The following is a 21,755-nucleotide window of genomic DNA, read 5'->3' as shown; positions in this document are numbered from 1 at the left end:
CGCCTCCAGCATGTAGCAGATACAGAGCAGGTCCTGGTGGGGCAGTCACTGCTGTTGTGTTGTGTGTGGAGATCTCTCAGAGCAGCAGCCCCTGATCATGTGACTCCTCCTCCTCCTCCATGTGACTGATCACATGACGGTGACATCATCGCAGGTCCTGTAAGCACACGGCTCCTCTACAGATTCAGGTATGTGTGTGCGGTCACCATCAGATCAGGATTATTGGGGATGTTTATTATTAACCCTTTAGGACACAATGTATATTTACATTCTGTGCCCCATATGGGACTTTGAGGTGAGCTCAGCAGCTATAAGCAGCCAGGACTCACCACTAATGACGCTCATCGCCATTAACCCTTTAGATTCCATGATCAAAGTTGATTGCAGGATGTAAAATGAGTAAAATGCAGTTGTTGGGGGGCGGAGTCTAGATCAGCTGAGATGACGGCCGGAGGGCCCCTTACCGTGCTCTGTGCTCAGATCGGTGCTCTAAGTATACAGACACCTCCACAGCCTGTATAAGCCGAGCACCGATAACACTGATCACTATGGCAGAGCGTTATTCAGGGTTTGTAATAGAAGCCCCTCCCCTAATAAGTTTATATCCCATTTTTGTAATAAAATAATGTAGGTGGGCGTGGCTTAGACATGGCGCTGTGCGGTTGTTTCTCTAGGGAGCGCCGTGCCGACCAGCGGTTGTTTCCTGATTTCCTGCCTATACTGCCCCCCAGGGGATGTCTGGATGGTGAAGGTATCAGGTCACTTACCCGCCCATCCTGTCACCTGGTCAGTCTCTTTTCTCCGGGTATCAGCCACTTCTTCCATACAGGACTATGTAAGCATCAGGTTTTTTAAGTTTCTCCCGCGCCCCTATTATTACTATAGACAGTGTTTCCAAACCAGCGTGCCTCCAGCTGTTGTGAAACTACAACTCCCAGCATGCCCTGACAGCCAAATGCTGTAACAGCTGGAGGCACCCTGCTTGGGAAACACTGACTCCGGTGGTGGCCCAGACCCTGCGTGTGTAACGGTATATGATGCTCGGCCTCTGCTGCAGGTAATAGCAGGTTCTTCCGGGGGGACATATCACAATTCACATAAAATCCTGATGTAATTGTGATGTATATTGTGCCCCCTAGTGGACACATTTCACTATTCTTCATTGGACAATGTCATATTGAATACCTCTATTCTTCTCCCTGCTCTGATGAAGACGTTCTGAATACACCGCAGCCTCAGAGATTAGGAGAAATGGATTCACAACGTCTTCAGCAGAGCAGGGAGAGCGACCTCAGAAGACCTGGAGGACCAGAGCGCCACCACTGGACGGGAAAGGGGAGTGCGCTCTAGTCTCTTATTTTACAGCCCTCGGACAATGGATTTTGTTTTATAGAGAAATCTGAAAACTCCTATAATGTCTCCTCAGATGTTTCCCCAGATTATCTCCAGGAAATGGATTTTATTTCTCCATAGAATCTGGTGCGGTTTATCATCGTCTCCTCTTCTTCCCTTCAGGTTTCTCCAATCCAGGATCCTCTGCTGATATCTTCTATATAAGAGAATTCTCCTGGATGACCCATCAACCATGGAGAGAGACAGGAACAAGATGGCCGACAGGATCATAAACCTCACTCTACAGATACTCTTCCGGCTTACTGGAGAGGTGAGGGATTCTGGGAGTGATGTCACATGTAATCTATGTAATAACAGATGGATATGACTGGAGAGGTGAGGGATTCTGGGAGTGATGTCACATGACCTCATTCTTATCTATGTAATAACAGATGGATATGACTGGAGAGGTGAGGGATTCTGGGAGTGATGTCACATGACCTCATTCTTATCTATGTAATAACAGATGGATATGACTGGAGAGGTGAGGGATTCTGGGAGTGATGTCACATGACCTCATTCTTATCTATGGAATTATAGATGGATATGACTGGAGAGGTGAGGGATTCTGGGAGTGATGTCACATGACCTCATTCTTATCTATAATAACAGATGGATATGACTGGAGAGGTGAGGGATTCTGGGAATGTACTTAGTGATATTAATGTGTCTCTCCATACACAGGATTACACAGTAGTGAAGAAGTCCTCTAGTGGGCGCTGTCGGGCCCCTGTGTGTGAAGGATGGGGAAGAACCCTGAGCCCAATCCCGGGGCCCCCACCTTACTCCCTGATACATGAGGAAATGGATGAACAGAAGATCCGAGAACTCATCAAGATGATGGAGCTGCTGACTGGAGAGGTGACTCTGCTGGGACATTATACAGTAATGGAGGGGTCTGGTGATGACTGGAGAGGTGACACTGCTGGGAATGCTGGGACATTATACAGTAATGGAGGGGTCTGGTGATGACTGGAGAGGTGACACTGCTGGGACATTATACAGTAATGGAGGGGTCTGGTGATGACTGGAGAGGTGACCCTGCTGGGACATTATACAGTAATGGAGGGGTCTGGTGATGACTGGAGAGGTGACACTGCTGGGACATTATACAGTAATGGAGGGGTCTGGTGATGACTGGAGAGGTGACACTGCTGGGACATTATACAGTAATGGAGGGGTCTGGTGATGACTGGAGAGGTGACACTGCTGGGAATGCTGGGACATTATACAGTAATGGAGGGGTCTGGTGATGACTAGAGAGGTGACACTGCTGGGACATTATACAGTAATGGAGGGGTCTGGTGATGACTGGAGAGGTGACACTGCTGGGACATTATACAGTAATGGAGGGGTCTGGTGATGACTGGAGAGGGGACACTGCTGGGAATGCTGGGACATTATACAGTAATGGAGGGGTCTGGTGATGACTGGAGAGGTGACACTGCTGGGACATTATACAGTAATGGAGGGGTCTGGTGATGACTGGAGAGGTGACACTGCTGGGACATTATACAGTAATGGAGGGGTCTGGTGATGACTGGAGAGGTGACACTGCTGGGACATTATACAGTAATGGAGGGGTCTGGTGATGACTGGAGAGTTGACACTGCTGGGACATTATACAGTAATGGAGGGGTCTGGTGATGACTGGAGAGGTGACACTGCTGGGACATTATACAATAATGGAGGGGTCTGGTGATGACTGGAGAGGTGACACTGCTGGGACATTGTCACGATGCCGGCTGGCAGGTAGTGGACCCTCTGTGCCAGAGAGGGATTGGCGTGGACCGTGCTAGTGGACCGGTTCTAAGCCACTACTGGTTTTCACCAGAGCCCGCCGCAAAGCGGGATGGTCTTGCTGCGGCGGTAGTGACCAGGTCGTATCCACTAGCAACGGCTCACCTCTCTGGCTGCTGAAGATAGGCGCGGTACAAGGGAGTAGGCAGAAGCAAGGTCGGACGTAGCAGAAGGTCGGGGCAGGCAGCAAGGATCGTAGTCAGGGGCAACGGCAGAAGGTCTGGAAACACTGGCAAGGGACACACAAGGAACGCTTTCACTGGCACTAAGGCAACAAGATCCGGCAAGGGAGTGCAAGGGAAGTGAGGTAATATAGGGAGTGCACAGGTGATAACTCTAATTGGAACCACTGCGCCAATCAGCGGCGCAGTGGCCCTTTAAATCGCAGAGACCCGGCGCGCGCGCGCCCTAGGGAGCGGGGCCGCGCGCGCCGGGACAGAACAGACGGGGAGCGAGTCAGGTAGGAGAGCCGGGGTGCGCATCGCGAGCGGGCGCTACCCGCATCGCGAATCGCATCCCGGCTAGCAGCAGGATCGCAGCGCCCCGGGTCAGAGGACGTGACCGGGGCGCTGCAGCGGAGGAGGTGAAGCGAGCGCTCCGGGGAGGAGCGGGAACCCGGAGCGCTCGGCGTAACAGTACCCCCCCCCTTGGGTCTCCCCCTCTTCTTGGAGCCTGAGAACCTGAGGAGCAGACTTTTGTCAAGGATGTTGTCCTCAGGTTCCCAGGATCTCTCTTCAGGACCACAACCCTCCCAGTCTACTAAAAAAAAATTTTTTCCTCTGACCTTTTTGGCAGCCAAAATCTCCTTGACCGAGAAGACGTCCGAGGAGCCGGAAACAGGAGTGGGAGGAACAGATTTGGGAGAAAAACGGTTGAGGATGAGTGGTTTGAGAAGAGAGACGTGAAAGGCATTAGGGATACGAAGAGAAGGAGGAAGAAGAAGTTTATAAGAGACAGGATTAATTTGACACAGAATTTTGAAAGGACCAAGATAGCGTGGTCCCAACTTGTAGCTAGGGACACGGAAGCGGACATATTTAGCGGAGAGCCATACCTTGTCTCCAGGGGAAAAAACGGGGGGAGCTCTTCTTTTCTTATCCGCGAACCTCTTCATGCGTGAAGAAGCCTGTAAGAGAGAATTTTGGGTCTCTCTCCATATAATGGAAAGGTCACGAGAAATTTCATCCACAGCGGGCAGACCAGAGGACAAGGGGGTAGGGAGGGGGGGAAGAGGGTGACGGCCGTACACCACGAAAAATGGGGATTTGGAGGAAGATTCAGAGACCCTGAAGTTATACGAGAATTCGGCCCATGGAAGGAGATCTGCCCAGTCATCCTGGCGGGAGGAAACAAAATGTCGCAAATAATCACCCAGGATCTGGTTAATTCTTTCTACTTGTCCATTGGACTGGGGATGATATGCAGAGGAAAAATTTAATTTAATCTTGAGTTGTTTACAGAGAGCTCTCCAGAATTTAGACACGAATTGGACCCCTCTATCCGAGACAATCTGCGTAGGCAACCCGTGAAGACGAAAAATGTGTACAAAAAATTGTTTAGCCAACTGAGGCGCAGAAGGAAGACCAGGAAGAGGAATGAAATGTGCCATTTTGGAGAATCGATCAACGACCACCCAAATAACGGTGTTGCCACGGGAAGGGGGTAAATCAGTAATAAAATCCATACCAATCAGAGACCAAGGCTGTTCGGGGACAGGCAGAGGATGAAGAAAACCAGCGGGCTTCTGGCGAGGAGTCTTATCCCGGGCACAGATAGTGCAGGCTCGCACAAAGTCCCCAACATCCGTCTCCAGAGTTGGCCACCAATAGAAGCGGGAGATGAGTTGCACAGATTTCTTGATGCCCGCATGACCTGCGAGATGGGAGGAGTGACCCCATTTGAGGATTCCGAGGCGTTGGCGTGGAGAAACAAAGGTCTTTCCTGGAGGAGTCTGTCTGATGGAGGCAGGAGAAGTGGAGATCAGGCAGTCAGGTGGAATGATGTGTTGCGGAGGGAGATCAACTTCTGAGGCATCCGAGGAACGAGAGAGAGCATCGGCTCTAATGTTCTTATCGGCAGGACGAAAGTGAATCTCAAAATTAAATCGGGCAAAGAACAGAGACCACCGGGCCTGGCGAGGATTCAGCCGTTGGGCCGACTGGAGGTAGGAGAGGTTCTTGTGGTCGGTGTAGATAATAACAGGAAATCTTGATCCCTCCAGCAGATGCCTCCATTCCTCAAGTGCTAATTTAATGGCTAGAAGTTCTCGATCCCCGATGGAGTAGTTCCTCTCCGCTGGAGAGAAGGTCCTAGAGAAAAAACCACAAGTGACAGCATGCCCGGAAGGATTTTTTTGTAGAAGAACAGCTCCAGCTCCTACTGAGGAGGCATCAACCTCCAATAGGAAGGGTTTGGAAGGGTCAGGTCTGGAGAGCACGGGAGCCGAAGAAAAGGCAGACTTGAGTTGTTTAAAGGAGTCTTCTGCTTGAGGAGGCCAGGACTTGGGATCAGCATTTTTCTTGGTTAAAGCCACGATAGGAGCCACAATGGTAGAAAAATGTGGAATAAATTGCCTGTAATAATTGGCGAACCCCAAAAAGCGTTGGATAGCACGGAGTCCGGAGGGGCGTGGCCAATTTAAGACGGCAGAGAGTTTGTCTGGATCCATCTGTAGTCCCTGGCCAGAGACCAAATATCCTAGAAAAGGAAGAGATTGGCATTCAAACAGACATTTCTCAATTTTGGCATAGAGTTGGTTGTCACGAAGTCTCTGAAGAACCATACGGACATGCCGGCGGTGTTCCTCTAGATTGGCAGAAAAAATTAGGATATCGTCCAGATATACCACAACACAGGAGTATAATAGATCACGAAAAATTTCATTGACAAAGTCTTGGAAGACGGCAGGGGCATTGCACAGTCCAAAGGGCATGACCAGATACTCAAAGTGTCCATCTCTGGTGTTAAATGCCGTTTTCCACTCGTCCCCCTCTCTGATGCGGATGAGGTTATAGGCGCCTCTTAAGTCCAATTTAGTGAAGATGTGGGCACCTTGGAGGCGATCAAAGAGTTCAGAGATGAGGGGTAAGGGGTAGCGGTTCTTAACCGTGATTTTATTAAGACCGCGGTAGTCAATGCAAGGACGTAGGGAGCCATCTTTTTTGGAGACAAAGAAAAATCCGGCTCCGGCAGGAGAGGAGGATTTACGGATAAAGCCCCTTTTTAGATTCTCCTGGACGTATTCGGACATGGCAAGAGTCTCTGGGGCAGAGAGAGGATAAATTCTGCCCCGGGGTGGAGTAGTACCCGGGAGGAGGTCGATAGGGCAATCATAAGGCCTGTGAGGAGGTAGAGTCTCAGCTTGTTTTTTGCAGAAAACATCCGCGAAGTCCATATAGGCCTTGGGGAGACCGGTTACTGGAGGAACCACAGAGTTACGGCAAGGGTTACTGGGAACCGGTTTTAGACAGTTCTTGGAACAAGAGGACCCCCAACTCTTGATCTCCCCAGTGGACCAATCCAGGGTTGGGGAATGAAGTTGAAGCCAGGGAAGTCCAAGGAGAATCTCCGAGGTGCAATTGGGGAGGACCAAAAGTTCAATCCTCTCATGATGAGATCCGATGCTCATAAGAAGGGGCTCCGTGCGGAAACGTATGGTACAGTCCAATCTTTCATTATTTACACAATTGATGTAGAGGGGTCTGGCGAGACTGGTCACTGGGATGTTGAACCTGTTGACGAGAGAGGCCAAAATAAAATTTCCTGCAGAACCAGAGTCCAAGAAGGCCACTGTAGAGAAGGAGAAGGCAGAAGCAGACATCCGCACAGGCACAGTAAGACGTGGAGAAGCAGAGTAGACATCAAGGACTGTCTCACCTTTGTGCGGAGTCAGCGTACGTCTTTCCAGGCGGGGAGGACGGATAGGACAATCCCTCAGGAAGTGTTCGGTACTAGCACAGTACAGGCAGAGGTTCTCCATACGGCGTCGTGTCCTCTCTTGAGGTGTCAGGCGAGACCGGTCGACCTGCATAGCCTCCACGGCGGGAGGCACAGGAACAGATTGCAGGGGACCAGAGGAGAGAGGAGCCGAGGAGACGAAACGCCTCGTGCGAACAGAGTCCATATCTTGGCGGAGTTCCTGACGCCTTTCAGAAAAACGCATGTCAATGCGAGTGGCTAGGTGAATAAGTTCATGTAGATTAGCAGGAATTTCTCGTGCGGCCAGAACATCTTTAATGTTGCTGGATAGGCCTTTTTTGAAGGTCGCGCAGAGGGCCTCATTATTCCAGGACAATTCTGAAGCAAGTGTACGGAATTGTACGGCATACTCGCCAACGGAAGAATTACCCTGGACCAGGTTCAACAGGGCAGTCTCAGCAGAAGAGGCTCGGGCAGGTTCCTCAAAGACACTTCGGATTTCCGAGAAGAAGGAGTGTACTGAGGCAGTGACGGGGTCATTGCGGTCCCAGAGCGGTGTGGCCCATGACAGGGCTTTTCCGGACAGAAGACTGACTACGAAAGCCACCTTAGACCTTTCAGTGGGAAACAGGTCCGACATCATCTCCAGATGCAGGGAACATTGGGAAAGGAAGCCACGGCAAAACTTAGAGTCCCCATCAAACTTATCCGGCAAGGATAAGCGTATCCCAGGAGCGGCCACTCGCTGCGGAGGAGGTGCAGGAGCTGGCGGAGGAGATGACTGCTGAAGCTGTGGTAGCAACTGTTGTAGCATAACGGTCAGTTGAGACAGCTGTTGGCCTTGTTGCGCAATCTGTTGTGACTGCTGGGCGACCACCGTGGTGAGGTCAGCGACAACTGGCAGAGGAACTTCAGCGGGATCCATGGCCGGATCTACTGTCACGATGCCGGCTGGCAGGTAGTGGACCCTCTGTGCCAGAGAGGGATTGGCGTGGACCGTGCTAGTGGACCGGTTCTAAGCCACTACTGGTTTTCACCAGAGCCCGCCGCAAAGCGGGATGGTCTTGCTGCGGCGGTAGTGACCAGGTCGTATCCACTAGCAACGGCTCACCTCTCTGGCTGCTGAAGATAGGCGCGGTACAAGGGAGTAGGCAGAAGCAAGGTCGGACGTAGCAGAAGGTCGGGGCAGGCAGCAAGGATCGTAGTCAGGGGCAACGGCAGAAGGTCTGGAAACACTGGCAAGGGACACACAAGGAACGCTTTCACTGGCACTAAGGCAACAAGATCCGGCAAGGGAGTGCAAGGGAAGTGAGGTAATATAGGGAGTGCACAGGTGATAACTCTAATTGGAACCACTGCGCCAATCAGCGGCGCAGTGGCCCTTTAAATCGCAGAGACCCGGCGCGCGCGCGCCCTAGGGAGCGGGGCCGCGCGCGCCGGGACAGAACAGACGGGGAGCGAGTCAGGTAGGAGAGCCGGGGTGCGCATCGCGAGCGGGCGCTACCCGCATCGCGAATCGCATCCCGGCTAGCAGCAGGATCGCAGCGCCCCGGGTCAGAGGACGTGACCGGGGCGCTGCAGCGGAGGAGGTGAAGCGAGCGCTCCGGGGAGGAGCGGGAACCCGGAGCGCTCGGCGTAACAGACATTATACAGTAATGGAGGGGTCTGGTGATGACTGGAGAGGTGACACTGCTGGGAATGCTGGGGCATTATACAGTAACACCACCGGAGGGGTCGGGGTGATGACTGTATCATTATGTGTCAGGTTCCTATAAGGTGTCAGGATGTAGCGGTCTATTTCTCCATGGAGGAGTGGGAGTATGTAGAAGGACACAAGGATCAGTACAAGGATCAGGTCATGATGGAGGATCAGCAGCCCCTCACATCACCAGGTAATAGACATGACTATATACACACGTCCTCTCATTATTTGTATGTAAAGAATGAATTCAGTCTCTGTATGTGTTCCCTACAGTCAGATCCTGTAAGAGAACAGCACCAGAGAGGTGTCCCCGTCCTCTTGATGAGCAGAATATGGAGGATAATACTACAGGGAAAGATCTGATCTATATTAATCCTACAGACATAAAGGAAGAAGAAGAGACAGATGTGAGTGGTGATGAGCAGTATAAGGAGGACATTCCTACAGGAAAAGATCTGACCTATATTAATGCTACAGACATAAAGAAAGAAGCAGAGACAGATGTGAGCTGTGATGAGCAGTATAAGGAGGACAGTCCTACAGGGAAAGATCTGACCTATATTAATGCTACAGACACAAAGGAAGAAGAAGAGACAGATGTCAGCGGTGATGAGCAGTATAAGGAGGACATTTCTACAGGTAATCGCCCAGGTGAGTAGTAACCACTAAATATAGAACAGTCACCGGCTGCAACAATTTTCTGTGGAATTCTTTAAAGGAGTATTATCATGCAGGACGACTTATCATGGGCGGTCCTACTGCTGGGACCCTCCCATGATCTCAGGACCCCGGGGATGATTCATCTCCAGAACGAGGCTTGTCAACCCCGAACACAAAGTGATGGCCAACACCCCCCCAATATGTGTCTCTATGAGGAGCCAGAGATATAGCGTTCGGCTATCTCCGACTCTCCCTTAGAGATACATCAAGGGGGCCTGTCGTCTGCCAGTTCGTGAGGGGGGGTTGACACGCTCAGTTCCTGGGGAAAGACTGGGTCCCGTGTAGGAGATGGCGGGGGTCCCAGCAATCGGGCTCCCCCCTTTGATCTGACACTTATCCCCTATCCTAGGACATAATAATGTTTTATAGAATTTCATGGTATGCACACTCACTGATACTAAGCGTGCGTGTTGTCCTTAAAGTCCTTGTTTGCGCTGTTGTGTTTATTGTCTCTGTTGTCTCCATCTTATATAGTCAGCAGGATTTCCATGTAGACGACTAGAGGAATAATTTGGGATATTTCCCAGCACTTCTGTATTGCTGGGGGCTCTGAACCACCTCGGCTGTCGTCTGATTTGTGCCCTATGGATTGTTCATTGCTGCTGGATGGGAGTGTGATGGGGTCCAGGAGTGGGGTGTATGTGACCTGAAGACCCTATATTATGTCTACATTAACTATTTATTATCCGGAGGACGGGGAGAAGGTTCCATGATGTCACATGCTGCACTTATAATGTTCTACTAAAAAGACTATAAATATGGGCGCAGTTATTAATAAAATCTGTGTTATTCTCTGCAGATTCTTGTAGCAGGAGATCAGAGGAGAATCTTATATCTTCAGATTATAAAGCAGATGATGATATCACACAAGATACATATGAAGAACATTCCATTATCCCAGATACACCCTCAGCCCTTCACAGCCAAGATCTGTCATCTCATCCTTATATACAGGTCCGGTCTTCTCAGTCATCACAGGATGTTCAGCAAAATAAAAGCCACAGAAGGGGTGTTACACATATAAGAGCTCATACAGGAAAGAAACCATATTCATGCTCAGAATGTGGGAAATGTTTTACTTTTAAATCAGGTCTTGTTACACATCAGAGATATCACACAGGAGAGAAGCCATTTTCATGTTCAGAATGTGGAAAACGTTTTCCTTATAAATCACAGCTTGATAATCATCAGAAAATTCACACAGGGGAGAAACCATTTTCATGTTTAGAATGTGGGAAATGTTTTACTTCTAAATCAAATCTTGTTGAACATGAAAGAACTCACACAGGAGAGAAACCATTTTCATGTTCAGAATGTGGAAACGGTTTTACTTTGAAGTCAAATCTTTCTAGACATCAAAGAATTCATAGTGGAGAGAAGCCATTTTCATGTTTAGAATGTGGAAAATATTTTACTTCTAAATCACAGCTTGATAATCATCAGAAAATTCACACAGGGGAAAAACCATTTTCATGTTTAGAATGTGGGAAATGTTTTACTTCTAAATCAAATCTTGTTGAACATCAAAGAACTCACACAGGAGAGAAACCATTTTCATGTTCAGAATGTGGGAAATGTTTTACTCAGAAATCAAGTTTTGTTGTACATAAAAAAACTCACACAGAGGAGAAACCATTTTGCTGTGCAGAGTGTGGGAAATGTTTTATATTGAAATCACAACTTGTTCAACATCAAAGAACTCACACAGGAGAGAAGCCATTTTCATGTTCAAAATGCGGGAAATGTTTTGCTCGGAAATCAGGTCTTCTTCAACATCAAAGAACTCACACAGGGGAGAAGCCATTTTCATGCTTAGAATGTAGAAAATGTTTTACTCGGCATTCATATCTTGTTCAACATCAAAGAACTCACACTGAGGAGAAGTCAACTCATAGCAATAAATGATGCAGAAAACACATCTATATATTAAAGGGGTACTCCTCCCTTGGATATCTTATCCCCTATCCAAGGATGGAGATAAGATGTCTGATTGCAGGGGTCCCGCTGCTGGGGACCCCCGCGATCTCTCCTGCAGCCCCCCGAGTCATCATCTCTCCGGAGCTACGTTTGCTCCGTGGTTGATGACTCACGATACAGGGACCGGTGGTTCGTGACCTCATGGCTCCGCCCCCTCAAGACGTCACCTCCCGTCCCCTTAATGCAAGTCTATGGGAGGGGGCGTGACTTGCCACGCCCCCTTCCATAGACTTACATTAAGGGGATGGGGCGTGACGTCATGAAGGGGCGGAGCCATGACTTCATGAATCGCCGGTCCCTGTATCGTGAGTCATCAACCATGGAGCAAACTTAGCTCCAGAGAGATGATGATTCGGGGGCTTCAGTGGGACCCCTGCGATCAGACATCTTATCCCCTATCCTTGGATAGGGAATAAGATGTCTAGGGGCGGAGTACCCCTTTAAATATGTACATAAGATATCTGACATTTATGTTACGCCGAGCGCTCCGGGTCCCCGCTCCTCCCCGGAGCGCTCGCTACACTCTCCCCGCTGCAGCGCTCCGGTCAGATCCACTGACCCGGGGCGCTGCGATACCGCCTCCAGCCGGGATGCGATTCGCGATGCGGGTAGCGCCCGCTCGCGATGCGCACCCCGGCTCCCGTACCTGACTCGCTCCCCGTCAGTCCTGTCCCGGCGCGCGCGGCCCCGCTCCCTAGGGCGCGCGCGCGCCGGGTCTTTGCGATTTAAAGGGCCACTGCGCCGCTGATTGGCGCAGTGGTTCCAATTAGTGTTATCACCTGTGCACTTCCCTATATCACCTCACTTCCCCTGCACTTCCTTGCCGGATCTTGTTGCCATCGTGCCAGTGAAAGCGTTCCTTGTGTGTTCCTAGCCTGTGTTCCAGACCTCCTGCCGTTGCCCCTGACTACGATCCTTGCTGCCTGCCCCGACCTTCTGCTACGTCCGACCTTGCCTCTGTCTACTCCCTTGTACCGCGCCTATCTTCAGCAGCCAGAGAGGTTGAGCCGTTGCTAGTGGATACGACCTGGTCACTACCGCCGCAGCAAGACCATCCCGCTTTGCGGCGGGCTCTGGTGAAAACCAGTAGTGACTTAGAACCGATCCACTAGCACGGTCCACGCCAATCCCTCTCTGGCACAGAGGATCCACTACCTGCCAGCCGGCATCGTGACAATTTATACATATATCATATACTGCATCTCCAAACTTGTTACCAATTGTTAATAAAAGTTTTCTTTCTTATATTATTTATTATTCTTATATTCATCTCCGCACACTGGACTTATAATAAATGTAATATTGTCCCTGACGTTGTATATAGGGAATGTAACGCGTCAGTGTTGTCCCCGCCCCCTTCTCATTATGATTATAGAGACTTTAATTCAAGGCATCAGACAGGATCCGCGCGTCTCCCTTGAAGATCGTCTCTTCTGAACATAAGACGATGCAGATACTTTTATTTTTCACAAACCCTAGACCAGCGTTTCCCGTCTTCACGTCTATTTTCGGTCTCAGATCTTAAAATCCATTTTTCTATATGAGAAGTCGTCAATATGTCAGCGTCCCCCGGGTTCAGTAAACATGGGTGTAATTCTTTTCCTTTTCTTTGTCCTCCCCGGGGTATAAAATCCCTAGAGATCTGATCACATCTGGTACAAGATCTCTTTACTTCACACTTTGCGCCATTATTACACGGATTGAAGACCCAGTTACACGCTCGTAAATTCCCATATATGTCGTGGATTGGAAGGAAAAAGGTTCTTAAATCTTATATTTACCAATAATATTTTATATTTTTACAGTCCGTCCCTATCATAGTACGGAATTGTTATTTTTCTTCTATCCGATGGTTATTTAGTAATTTTGTTATGATTCAGAAGAGACCACGTGTCCCGTATAGACGCTCACCCTGAAGACATTAGACGGCGGTTTTGTGTTTCCGGATTTACACACTTATTATACAGCTTTTCCTTCGTCTGGATTATTAGAGCTCGTTCGCTCTTCTTTTTCTCATCCTCCCCTTTATATTCCTCCTCATGTGGATATGGAATTCTCCTCAGTCCCTCCTTCTATAGGGCCCATTTTGTGGCCCCCGCACTCCTCCTTGGCCTCTCTAATTCTTTCCTCTTTTATATATAACTTTGTCGGTATTACGAGACTGCTCTGCGACTGATTCTGATTTCCCTTCTCCCCTAACCCCACTTTCTTTACTCCCTATGTTATTACTAAACACATTTTCCCTATTCCCCTTTGTGGGAACGTTTACATTCTTTTACGTTACGAGATTTATATTCTTCTACTAAGACTTTGGCCATAGAGGAATCTCAGGCTTTCTGGGGTTTTATAAGTAAATTTATCTTTACTCTCCAATGTTTTAAGCGTTATACTAACATACGTCCCTGAAATTGGTTAGAGAGATTGTATTTATTTCCTAAATAATAATAAAATACCAAAAACTAAAGAGCAACCCCATAGAGGTATATAAAAAAGAACTCTACACACTAATTCAAATAGGTGTAGAACTTGGAATTTTAAATAAAAACGAGAAAGAGTTTCTGATGGTTAAGAATCCAAAGATACCGGCATTTTATCATATTCCAAAGGTGCACAAGACACTTAATAACCCCCAGGCAGGCCCATAGTGTCGGGCATTGATTTCCTCACAGCTAATTTGTCCGGATATGTAGATCTACAGTTACAAAAATGTGTGGTGCAGTTACCGGAATATTTGAACGACACCACACATACTTTCCACTTAATATCCTGTAGTAACTGTAAACGGATATATTATCGGCACCCTAGATGTTACCTCCCTATATACAATTATAGAACATAACAAGGGGAGGACAGCATCAGAACACTTTTTAAAGCAATACACGGACACCCCCAGGAACAGATACATTTTATAGGGGAATGTATTTTATTCATTTTAAATCATAATAATTTTAAATATGACATTTACTTTGTACAAAGATGGGGGACTGCGATGGGGACCAGATTCGCACCCAGTTATTTTAACCTCTATGTAGGACATTGGGAAGAAAATAACATTTATAAGGGAGGTAAACGGTGCTGGTCTTGTCCTATGGTAAAAGATGTATTGATGACGTGATTTTTATATGGGAGGGGAGTGAATCCAGTCTGCAACGTTTTTTTATTGAAAATAAAAATAATATTTATTTAGATTTTTCAGCTACGTATAGTGAGACTGGAATTCACTTTTTAGATTTAAATATTCAAATAAAAAATAATGAATTGATAACTACTACATACATAAAACCGACAGATAGCAATAGCTACATTGAAAGGACTAGCTGTCATTTACCACAGTGGTTGGATAATATTCCAAAGAGTCAATTTTTACGTTTGAGAAGGAATTGCACAATGCTGGAAGACTTTGAAAATGAAGCAAATACTCTGAAATCCAAATCTTTGAGTAAAGGATACAAGGAGGAAATATTAACCAATGCAATGGATAAAGTAAGAGAAATGGAACGTAGTACACTATTAGTAGGGGAAAACGCACCTATGCCAATGGAAGAAGGAATAGAAAATGGAGAAATACAAACACTCAATATACCAATCATCACAACCTTCTCCTCGCAAAGTTTCCGGGTAAAAAAGATTATTAAAAAATATTGGAACCTTTTACATAATGACAAAGTTATTGGGGAACTGCTACCCAAAGAACCATCATTTGTGTTCCGGAAGAATAAAAATATAGGGAACAATATAGCTCCAACCATAAAAAATCCCCACGGAAATCAAACAAAAAAGAAACCGCTACTAGTTCCATCTGTACTCTAAAAAAAATAATTTCCATGCCGTCGCTGTCAACCATGTTTAGCAATGAAAAATAAAATCCCCTTGTTTTCCATTTTTGATAGAGAAAACACAGTTGAAAAAAGAATTATAAGCCATATAGATTGCAAAACCCAGGGAATAATCTATGGATTGCGCTGCCCACGTAATAAAACATACATCGGGCGTACGAAAAGAACACTCCAAAAGAATAAGAAGGCATGTATATAATATTAACCCCTTAAGGACGCAGCCCTTTTTCACCTTAAGGACTGGGCCCTTTTTCGCAATTCTGACCACCGTCACTTTACGAATTAATAACGCAAAAACACTTTTACCGATTATTCTGATTCTGTGATAGTTTTTTCGTGACATATTCTACTTTATTTTGGTGGTAAATTTTCGGCGTTACTTGCATCCTTTTTTGGTGAAAAATCCCAAAATGTCATGAAAATTTTGAAAATTTAGCATTTTTCTAACTTTGAAGCTGTCTACTTGTAAGGAAAATGGATATTCCAAATAAATTTTATTTTTCTTCATAAACACAATATGTCTACTATATGTTGGCATCATAAAATGGACATATTTTTGCTTTTTAAAAAAATTAGAGGACTTCAAAATAGAGCAGCAATGCCATGGCAACCCCCTGTCCTGCGCTGCCATTGGTCAGAACTCCGTTCTGACTAATGGCAGGGGATAGGAGGAGATCGCAGCTCTGCGACCTCACTCCTATCCCTTAGGCTGATTGGGGCTGTCAACTCCGATCAGCCCTATTTTCGGGGTGATCGGGTCACCAGAGACCCGATCAGCCCGGAATTGGAGAAAATCGCATGTCTGAATTTACATGCGATTTTCTCCGATCGCCGACATGGGGGTGTCTCAGGACCCCCCTGGGCGATGTGCCTGGGTGCCTGCTGAATGATTTCAGCAGGCATCCGGCTCCGGTCCCCAACCGGCTAGCGGTGGGGACCGGATTTCCCATGGGCGTATGGATACACCCTTGGTCCTTAAGGACTCGGAATGCAGGGCGTATCCATACGCCCTGTGTCCTGAAGAGGTTAATAGGGGTTTTGAGGGGCATCCCCTATCTAAGCATTATAAAGAAAAATATCATTCATTCACTGAAGGACCCACATTTTTTGGACTGGAACAAATCTTCCCTCACTGGAGAGGGGGGATTACATAGCGCAAATGTTGCGAGCGGAAAGCCGATGGATTTTTGAAATGAACACACTTGTTCCGCATGGTTTAAATATGGACATGGAAATATTTGGTTTTTATTAAACATTGATATATCAGAATAATTCACTATGGATTTATAATTATTCAGATAAAGTTACTGTACCTTTACTCGTTGGAGAATCAGCTAGGGCACCACAGGTAGATTTTGCAAACATCCAGATCCGAACCTATATACAGTAACCCCCCGACATACGATGGCCCCGACATATGATCAAATCGACATACGATGGCCCCGACATATGATCAAATCGACATACGATGGCCTCTCAGAGGCCATCGCATGTCAATGTCAGCATCGACATACGATGCTTTTTTATGTCGGGGCCATCGCATTAAGTGCTATCCGGCAGCGCAAAATGCTTAAGCTACTGCCGGATAGCAGCTTAATGTTCTCCGTGTGGCGCGGTAAGTATTACTTACCCCTCCACGATGCTCCGGGGTGCCCTTCGGGTCCAGCGCTGGTCCTCCGGTGTCTTTTCGGCCCTCTCCGGTGACGTCAATACGAAGCTGCGCACGCCGTCCCGTCATCCAATAGGAACGGCATACGCAGCGACGTAATGACATCGCTACGTAGGCCCAGTAAGGCCTTGCGGAAGTCAGCGGAGGACTGGAGAAGACCAGGAGAGCCCAGCGGAGGCCCGGGGACACCATCGGGAGCGGCGGGGACACCATCAGGAGCGGCGGGACGCGGTCCGGATCGTCGGGGACAGGTGAGTATGACTTTACTTTTTTACATTGCAGGAATCCCTCAACATACGATGGATTCGACAAACTATGGCTCATTTGGAACTAATTACCATCGTATGTTGAGGGACCACTGTAAAAGCAAGAAGAGACAGAATACACCATCCCAGAAGAAGGAAGTCGTATTACTTCCGAAACACATCGGATTTTTGTCCTCTTCTGCTACCTGTAGTGACGTCACTAGCAGAGACTGCGAACTACCTGGACACTGGAGGATTACGGAACGGTAGAGACGCCACCGGCTGGGGCTGTCTCCCGTCCGTGTCCCATAACTTACACAGCTGCATATCTACTGCTGACATCGTGGATGCCTGACACAACAGTAAGCCTACCGGAAGAATACATACAGGATTCACAGGTATTCTTTTCTTGCTACGGATACAGAGCATTGCCCCCAAGAAAAGTACAAATCAACCTTGCACTTATATGTCCGGCTTATAGAATATTTCCTCTTTCTCAGCACAGTGCAATTCACCTCCACTAAACAAGTCATACCTTCAGGAGAATATAGAAATACTATATCCTGAAAAGTGTGTGTATATATATATATATATATATATATATATATACAATTTTATACTCATTTTGCACCTATTTAATCACATCCTTTGTATTTACAGCATAGTGCACCTTTTCAACCATCCAGCATTTGCAGTTCACCGATTCTTCTATATTTACCAGTATAGACAGGTAACTGCAAATTATTGCACTTTAATCACCACTGCAGACTATTGCACCTTAATTATTAGCGCTGATTATTGCACATTTATTCACACTTTTAACCTTTGTATATGGTATATAGGGAACCATATTATTTTAATCGGCAGCTTACCCTGATGGTGTCCACCCTAGGTAGCGCTTGTAGTGTATATTTTCTGTACTATCTAAGCTTTATTCTTATCTGATTTCTTCTGCTCCTAATAGTAACCAAAATGCATCTTATATGAGAAGAGGAGCTGAATATCCAACTCTCTGAAGAACAGTGCGGATTTATCTCTAGCGCTCACGTGGCTCCTCCCCCTGTATTCGTATACAGGAGAGTTCATATAAGTTATATTGTCGGGGGTATGGGACTCCTCCTCTCCTTTTGCCACATGGTATTCCAGAATCTTCTCAATGTTGGAGGTGTGGGAGTGAGTCGTGGACTCTTTTACATATACAGGGGTCTTGCTTGAAAATTCAATCTTTCTGGTGGGAAGATATTTCGATTACCGTATTACTCGAATATAAGCAAATTTTTTCATGCAGAAAAGCGTCCATTTTTACCGGGATGGCCCCAGACTCCTCCAGGGTAGGGACGCTGCAGGGTCCGTCCGCATGCAGGTGGGGAAAGTGACCCGGTCTGGTGGTCCATCCACCTTCTCCACTCCGGGCTGGCCCCGAACTAGTGGCGATGGGGTAGGGTCGCTGCTGCACATTGACACCACCATGAAGGGACGACCCTGACATCACAGACGTGTCCCTTTCCTGGTTGCCCGGCAACAGGAAAATACCCACCACCGTCCAGGATGGATGATGATGGGAGGGGGGATGGATGATTACGGGGGGATGGATGATGACAGGAGGGGAGGTGGATGATGACAGGGGGGATGGATGATGACAGGAGGGGAGATGGTTGATGACAGGAGGTGGGGGGGATGGATGATGACAGGAGGGGGGGTGGATGATGACAGGGGGGATGGATGATGACAGGAGGGGAGATGGTTGATGACAGGAGGTGGGGGGGGTGGATGATGACGGGGGAAGGGTGTTTGTGGCAGTTGATTATAGGCTAATTCTTGAGTCAATAGGTTTTTCCCAGGTTTATGTGGTCAAATTAGGGGCTTTGGCTTATACTCAAGTATATACTGTATTTTCTTGGTTACAACAAAGACTCTGGAAATGGTTCTTCTAGGACATTCTGATCCTATAGGTGTTAGATTAGTGGGGTCTCCTACTCTACACAGGGTCCTTCCTTAGGTTATAGAGGGAAGAACAAGTTGTGTTCGGATGAAGTGCGGAGAAGAATTAACCAGGTGGCTCTATGGTTGGTTCCCAGCTCTCTGAGGGGCTGAAGCCAGCTGTGCGCTCTCCGTTCAAGGAAAGGACTTGTTAGACGTCATTTGGTCATTTAACGCTCATGGCGCCTGGAACAACATGGCTGAATAACACATATTCTCTCACATTTCAGCCATGTTGTTCAGGCGCCTTGAGCTTTAAAGGGGTACTCCGCCCCTAGGCATCTTATCCCCTATCCAAAGGATAGGGGATAAGATGTCTGATCGTGGGGTCCCGATGGATAAGATGTCTGATCGCGGGGTCCCGATGAATAAGATGTCTGATCGCGGGGTCCCGATGGATAAGATGTCTGATCGTGGGGGTCCAAGATGATGACATCGCTGGATCGGTGACTAAGTTATAAAAGAAAAACGTTTTTTCCCCAATGTCTCCTTTATTGTTAACAAAAGATTAAAAAAAAATGTAACAAATCATCGTTCCACCACAATTATATTCATATTGCCGCAATAATACAGAAATTACAAAAATAAACTCTTTGTAGAAAAGAAAGATAGAAATAGATAGAAAAATAAATAAATAATTATTTAATGAAAAGGTTCTAATATAAATATGGCGCAACAACATATTTTTTATACAACATACTACATACGGTGGAGTACTGGAGAAAGACCTGGATTTCTTTTTCAACACAAATATGTCCCCAGATACACGTCCTGCGCTCCTCTGGTTCACTGGCGTATATTAGGCGCCCCTTCCCATAGACGTGCATTGAGGGGGTGGGGCGTGACATCACGGGGGCATGATGTCACAAGGGGGCGGGGCGATCACGGAAGCCCGCACCTAGTGTTTGGAACTAAATGTTCCGGATGCTGGGGAGCGGAGTATCCCTTTAATAAATGAGCAACAAGAATTAGAAAACCAGAATAAGATCTCTCAGTCTTATTTTAATGACATCACTCATTTTACCATAAAATGTACGTCTAACCTAAAAAAATTATAATTTTGTGATAAAATTTAAACGAAAACAACAATTTTGCACATTTTGGAGGGTTTGGTTTTCACACTGTACACTTTACGGTAAAATGACGTTTTCTTTATCCTGTGGATCAATACAATTAAAATGATCCCCATGATTACATACTTTTCTATTATTGTACTGCTTTTGACAAAAAAGCTGCAATTTTTGACTTTTTTATGTTTAAGTCGTTCACTGTACGGGATCATTAACATTATAATTTGATAGTTTGGACATTTATGCATGCGGCAATACCAAATATGTTTGTTGATTAATTTTTTTACGCTTTTTTGGGTGTAAAATGGGAAAAAGGGATTTACATTTTATTGGGGAGGGGATTTTTCAAATTTTTTAATTTTTTTTATACACTTATGTCCCCATGGGGACTATTTATAGATCAGATTGCTAAAACTGTTCAGTGCTATGCATAGGACATAGCACTGATCAGTATTATCGGTCATCTTCTGCTCTGGTCTGCTCAATTTCAGACCAGAGCAAAGTTTAGGGGACCTCCGTCCGCCATTATGGCGGCGCCGCGGGCAATCCGATCATCCATTTAAACATGCGCATTGCTGCAGATGCCGTGATCTGTATTGATCATGACATCTGAGGGGTTAATGGCAGCATCAGTGCGATCGCTGATGTCCACCATTACTGGCAGGGTCCCTGGCTGCTGATAGCAGGCGGGTCCTGCAGTGTATGATGCTGTTGCGGTCATGTAAATGGACATAAATGTACGTCCTGGTTAGCTCCCCGTTCCCTAACTCCTTCCTTCAGGCATTTATCACAGTTATCCCCAAAGAGGGTAAGGACCCCAACCTGTGTCAAAGCTATCGACCGATTTCCCTTATTAATGTGGATGCCAAATTATACGCCAAAATGCTTGCGCTGCGATTGAGCCCGCTCTTAGGTGCCCTCATCCACCCTGACCAAGTGGGATTTGTCCCCGCCAGAGAGGCTCGAGACAACACCTTGAAAACCTTCTCTGTCATGCACTACGCCCAGACTGCTCGGCTGCCGTGCATCCTGTTATCCCTGGATGCCGAGAAGGCCTTCGATAGAATGGCGTGGGAGTTCCTGAGGGGTGCTCTCACGCAACTGGGTTTAGGCCCCCTAATGCTCCAGCGTATTTTTGCTCTCTATGCCAATCCGCAAGCTAGGGTCAGGGTCAATGGGTCCTTATCCTCCCCTATCACCATCCGCAATGGCACCAGACAGGGTTGCCCCCTTTCCCCCTTACTCTTTGTTCTAGTGATGGAACATCTCCTCCAGGCTATTAGACAATGTGAAGCGATCAGGGGGGTCCCGATAAAGCATGAAGTGGTCAAATGCGCAGCATTTGCCGATGATTTATTGTTATACCTTTCTGCCCCTGATGAGAGCCTCCCTGCTCTCCTCTCACTTTTGGATGAATATGCCGCCTTAAGCAATTATAAGTTAAAT

At 47.1% G+C, this 21,755-nt stretch overlaps 2 protein-coding genes across 2 annotated transcripts in view; both read left to right on the top strand.

Annotated features, from left to right (window-relative positions):
• Positions 1 to 11,489, top strand: part of LOC130342044 (oocyte zinc finger protein XlCOF22-like) — an 81,485-nt gene extending 69,996 nt beyond the window's left edge. The window contains exon 6 of the mRNA XM_056554247.1: positions 10,520 to 11,489. Coding sequence (XP_056410222.1) covers positions 10,520 to 11,437 — 918 coding nt within the window. The 3' untranslated portion in view covers positions 11,438 to 11,489. The remainder of the gene's footprint in view (positions 1 to 10,519) is intronic.
• LOC130342049 (gastrula zinc finger protein XlCGF66.1-like) lies at positions 55 to 9,374 on the top strand. Its single transcript, XM_056554251.1, has 6 exons — positions 55 to 188; positions 1,516 to 1,663; positions 2,077 to 2,253; positions 8,876 to 9,002; positions 9,086 to 9,219; positions 9,290 to 9,374. Exons 2-6 carry the CDS (start codon positions 1,586 to 1,588, stop codon positions 9,293 to 9,295), a joined length of 522 nt encoding a protein of 173 aa, XP_056410226.1. The 5' UTR covers positions 55 to 188; positions 1,516 to 1,585; the 3' UTR covers positions 9,296 to 9,374.
• Positions 11,490 to 21,755: the final 10,266 nt, after the last annotated feature.

This window comes from Hyla sarda, unplaced genomic scaffold (assembly GCF_029499605.1).
Source record: "Hyla sarda isolate aHylSar1 unplaced genomic scaffold, aHylSar1.hap1 scaffold_635, whole genome shotgun sequence".
Lineage (NCBI taxonomy): Eukaryota > Metazoa > Chordata > Amphibia > Anura > Hylidae > Hyla > Hyla sarda.
Note: the sequence above shows the minus strand (reverse complement) of the source record. Positions and strands in the feature narration are given on the sequence as shown.

Bases quoted from the DNA above. Each gene is read 5' to 3' on its own strand.
- LOC130342049 (XM_056554251.1), top strand. From the start codon at position 1,586: ATGGAGAGAGACAGGAACAAGATGGCCGACAGGATCATAAACCTCACT. The intron at 1,664-2,076 runs GTGAGGGATTCT...CTCCATACACAG, and splicing joins TCTTCCGGCTTACTGGAGAG to GATTACACAGTAGTGAAGAA. The intron at 2,254-8,875 runs GTGACTCTGCTG...ATTATGTGTCAG, and splicing joins TGGAGCTGCTGACTGGAGAG to GTTCCTATAAGGTGTCAGGA.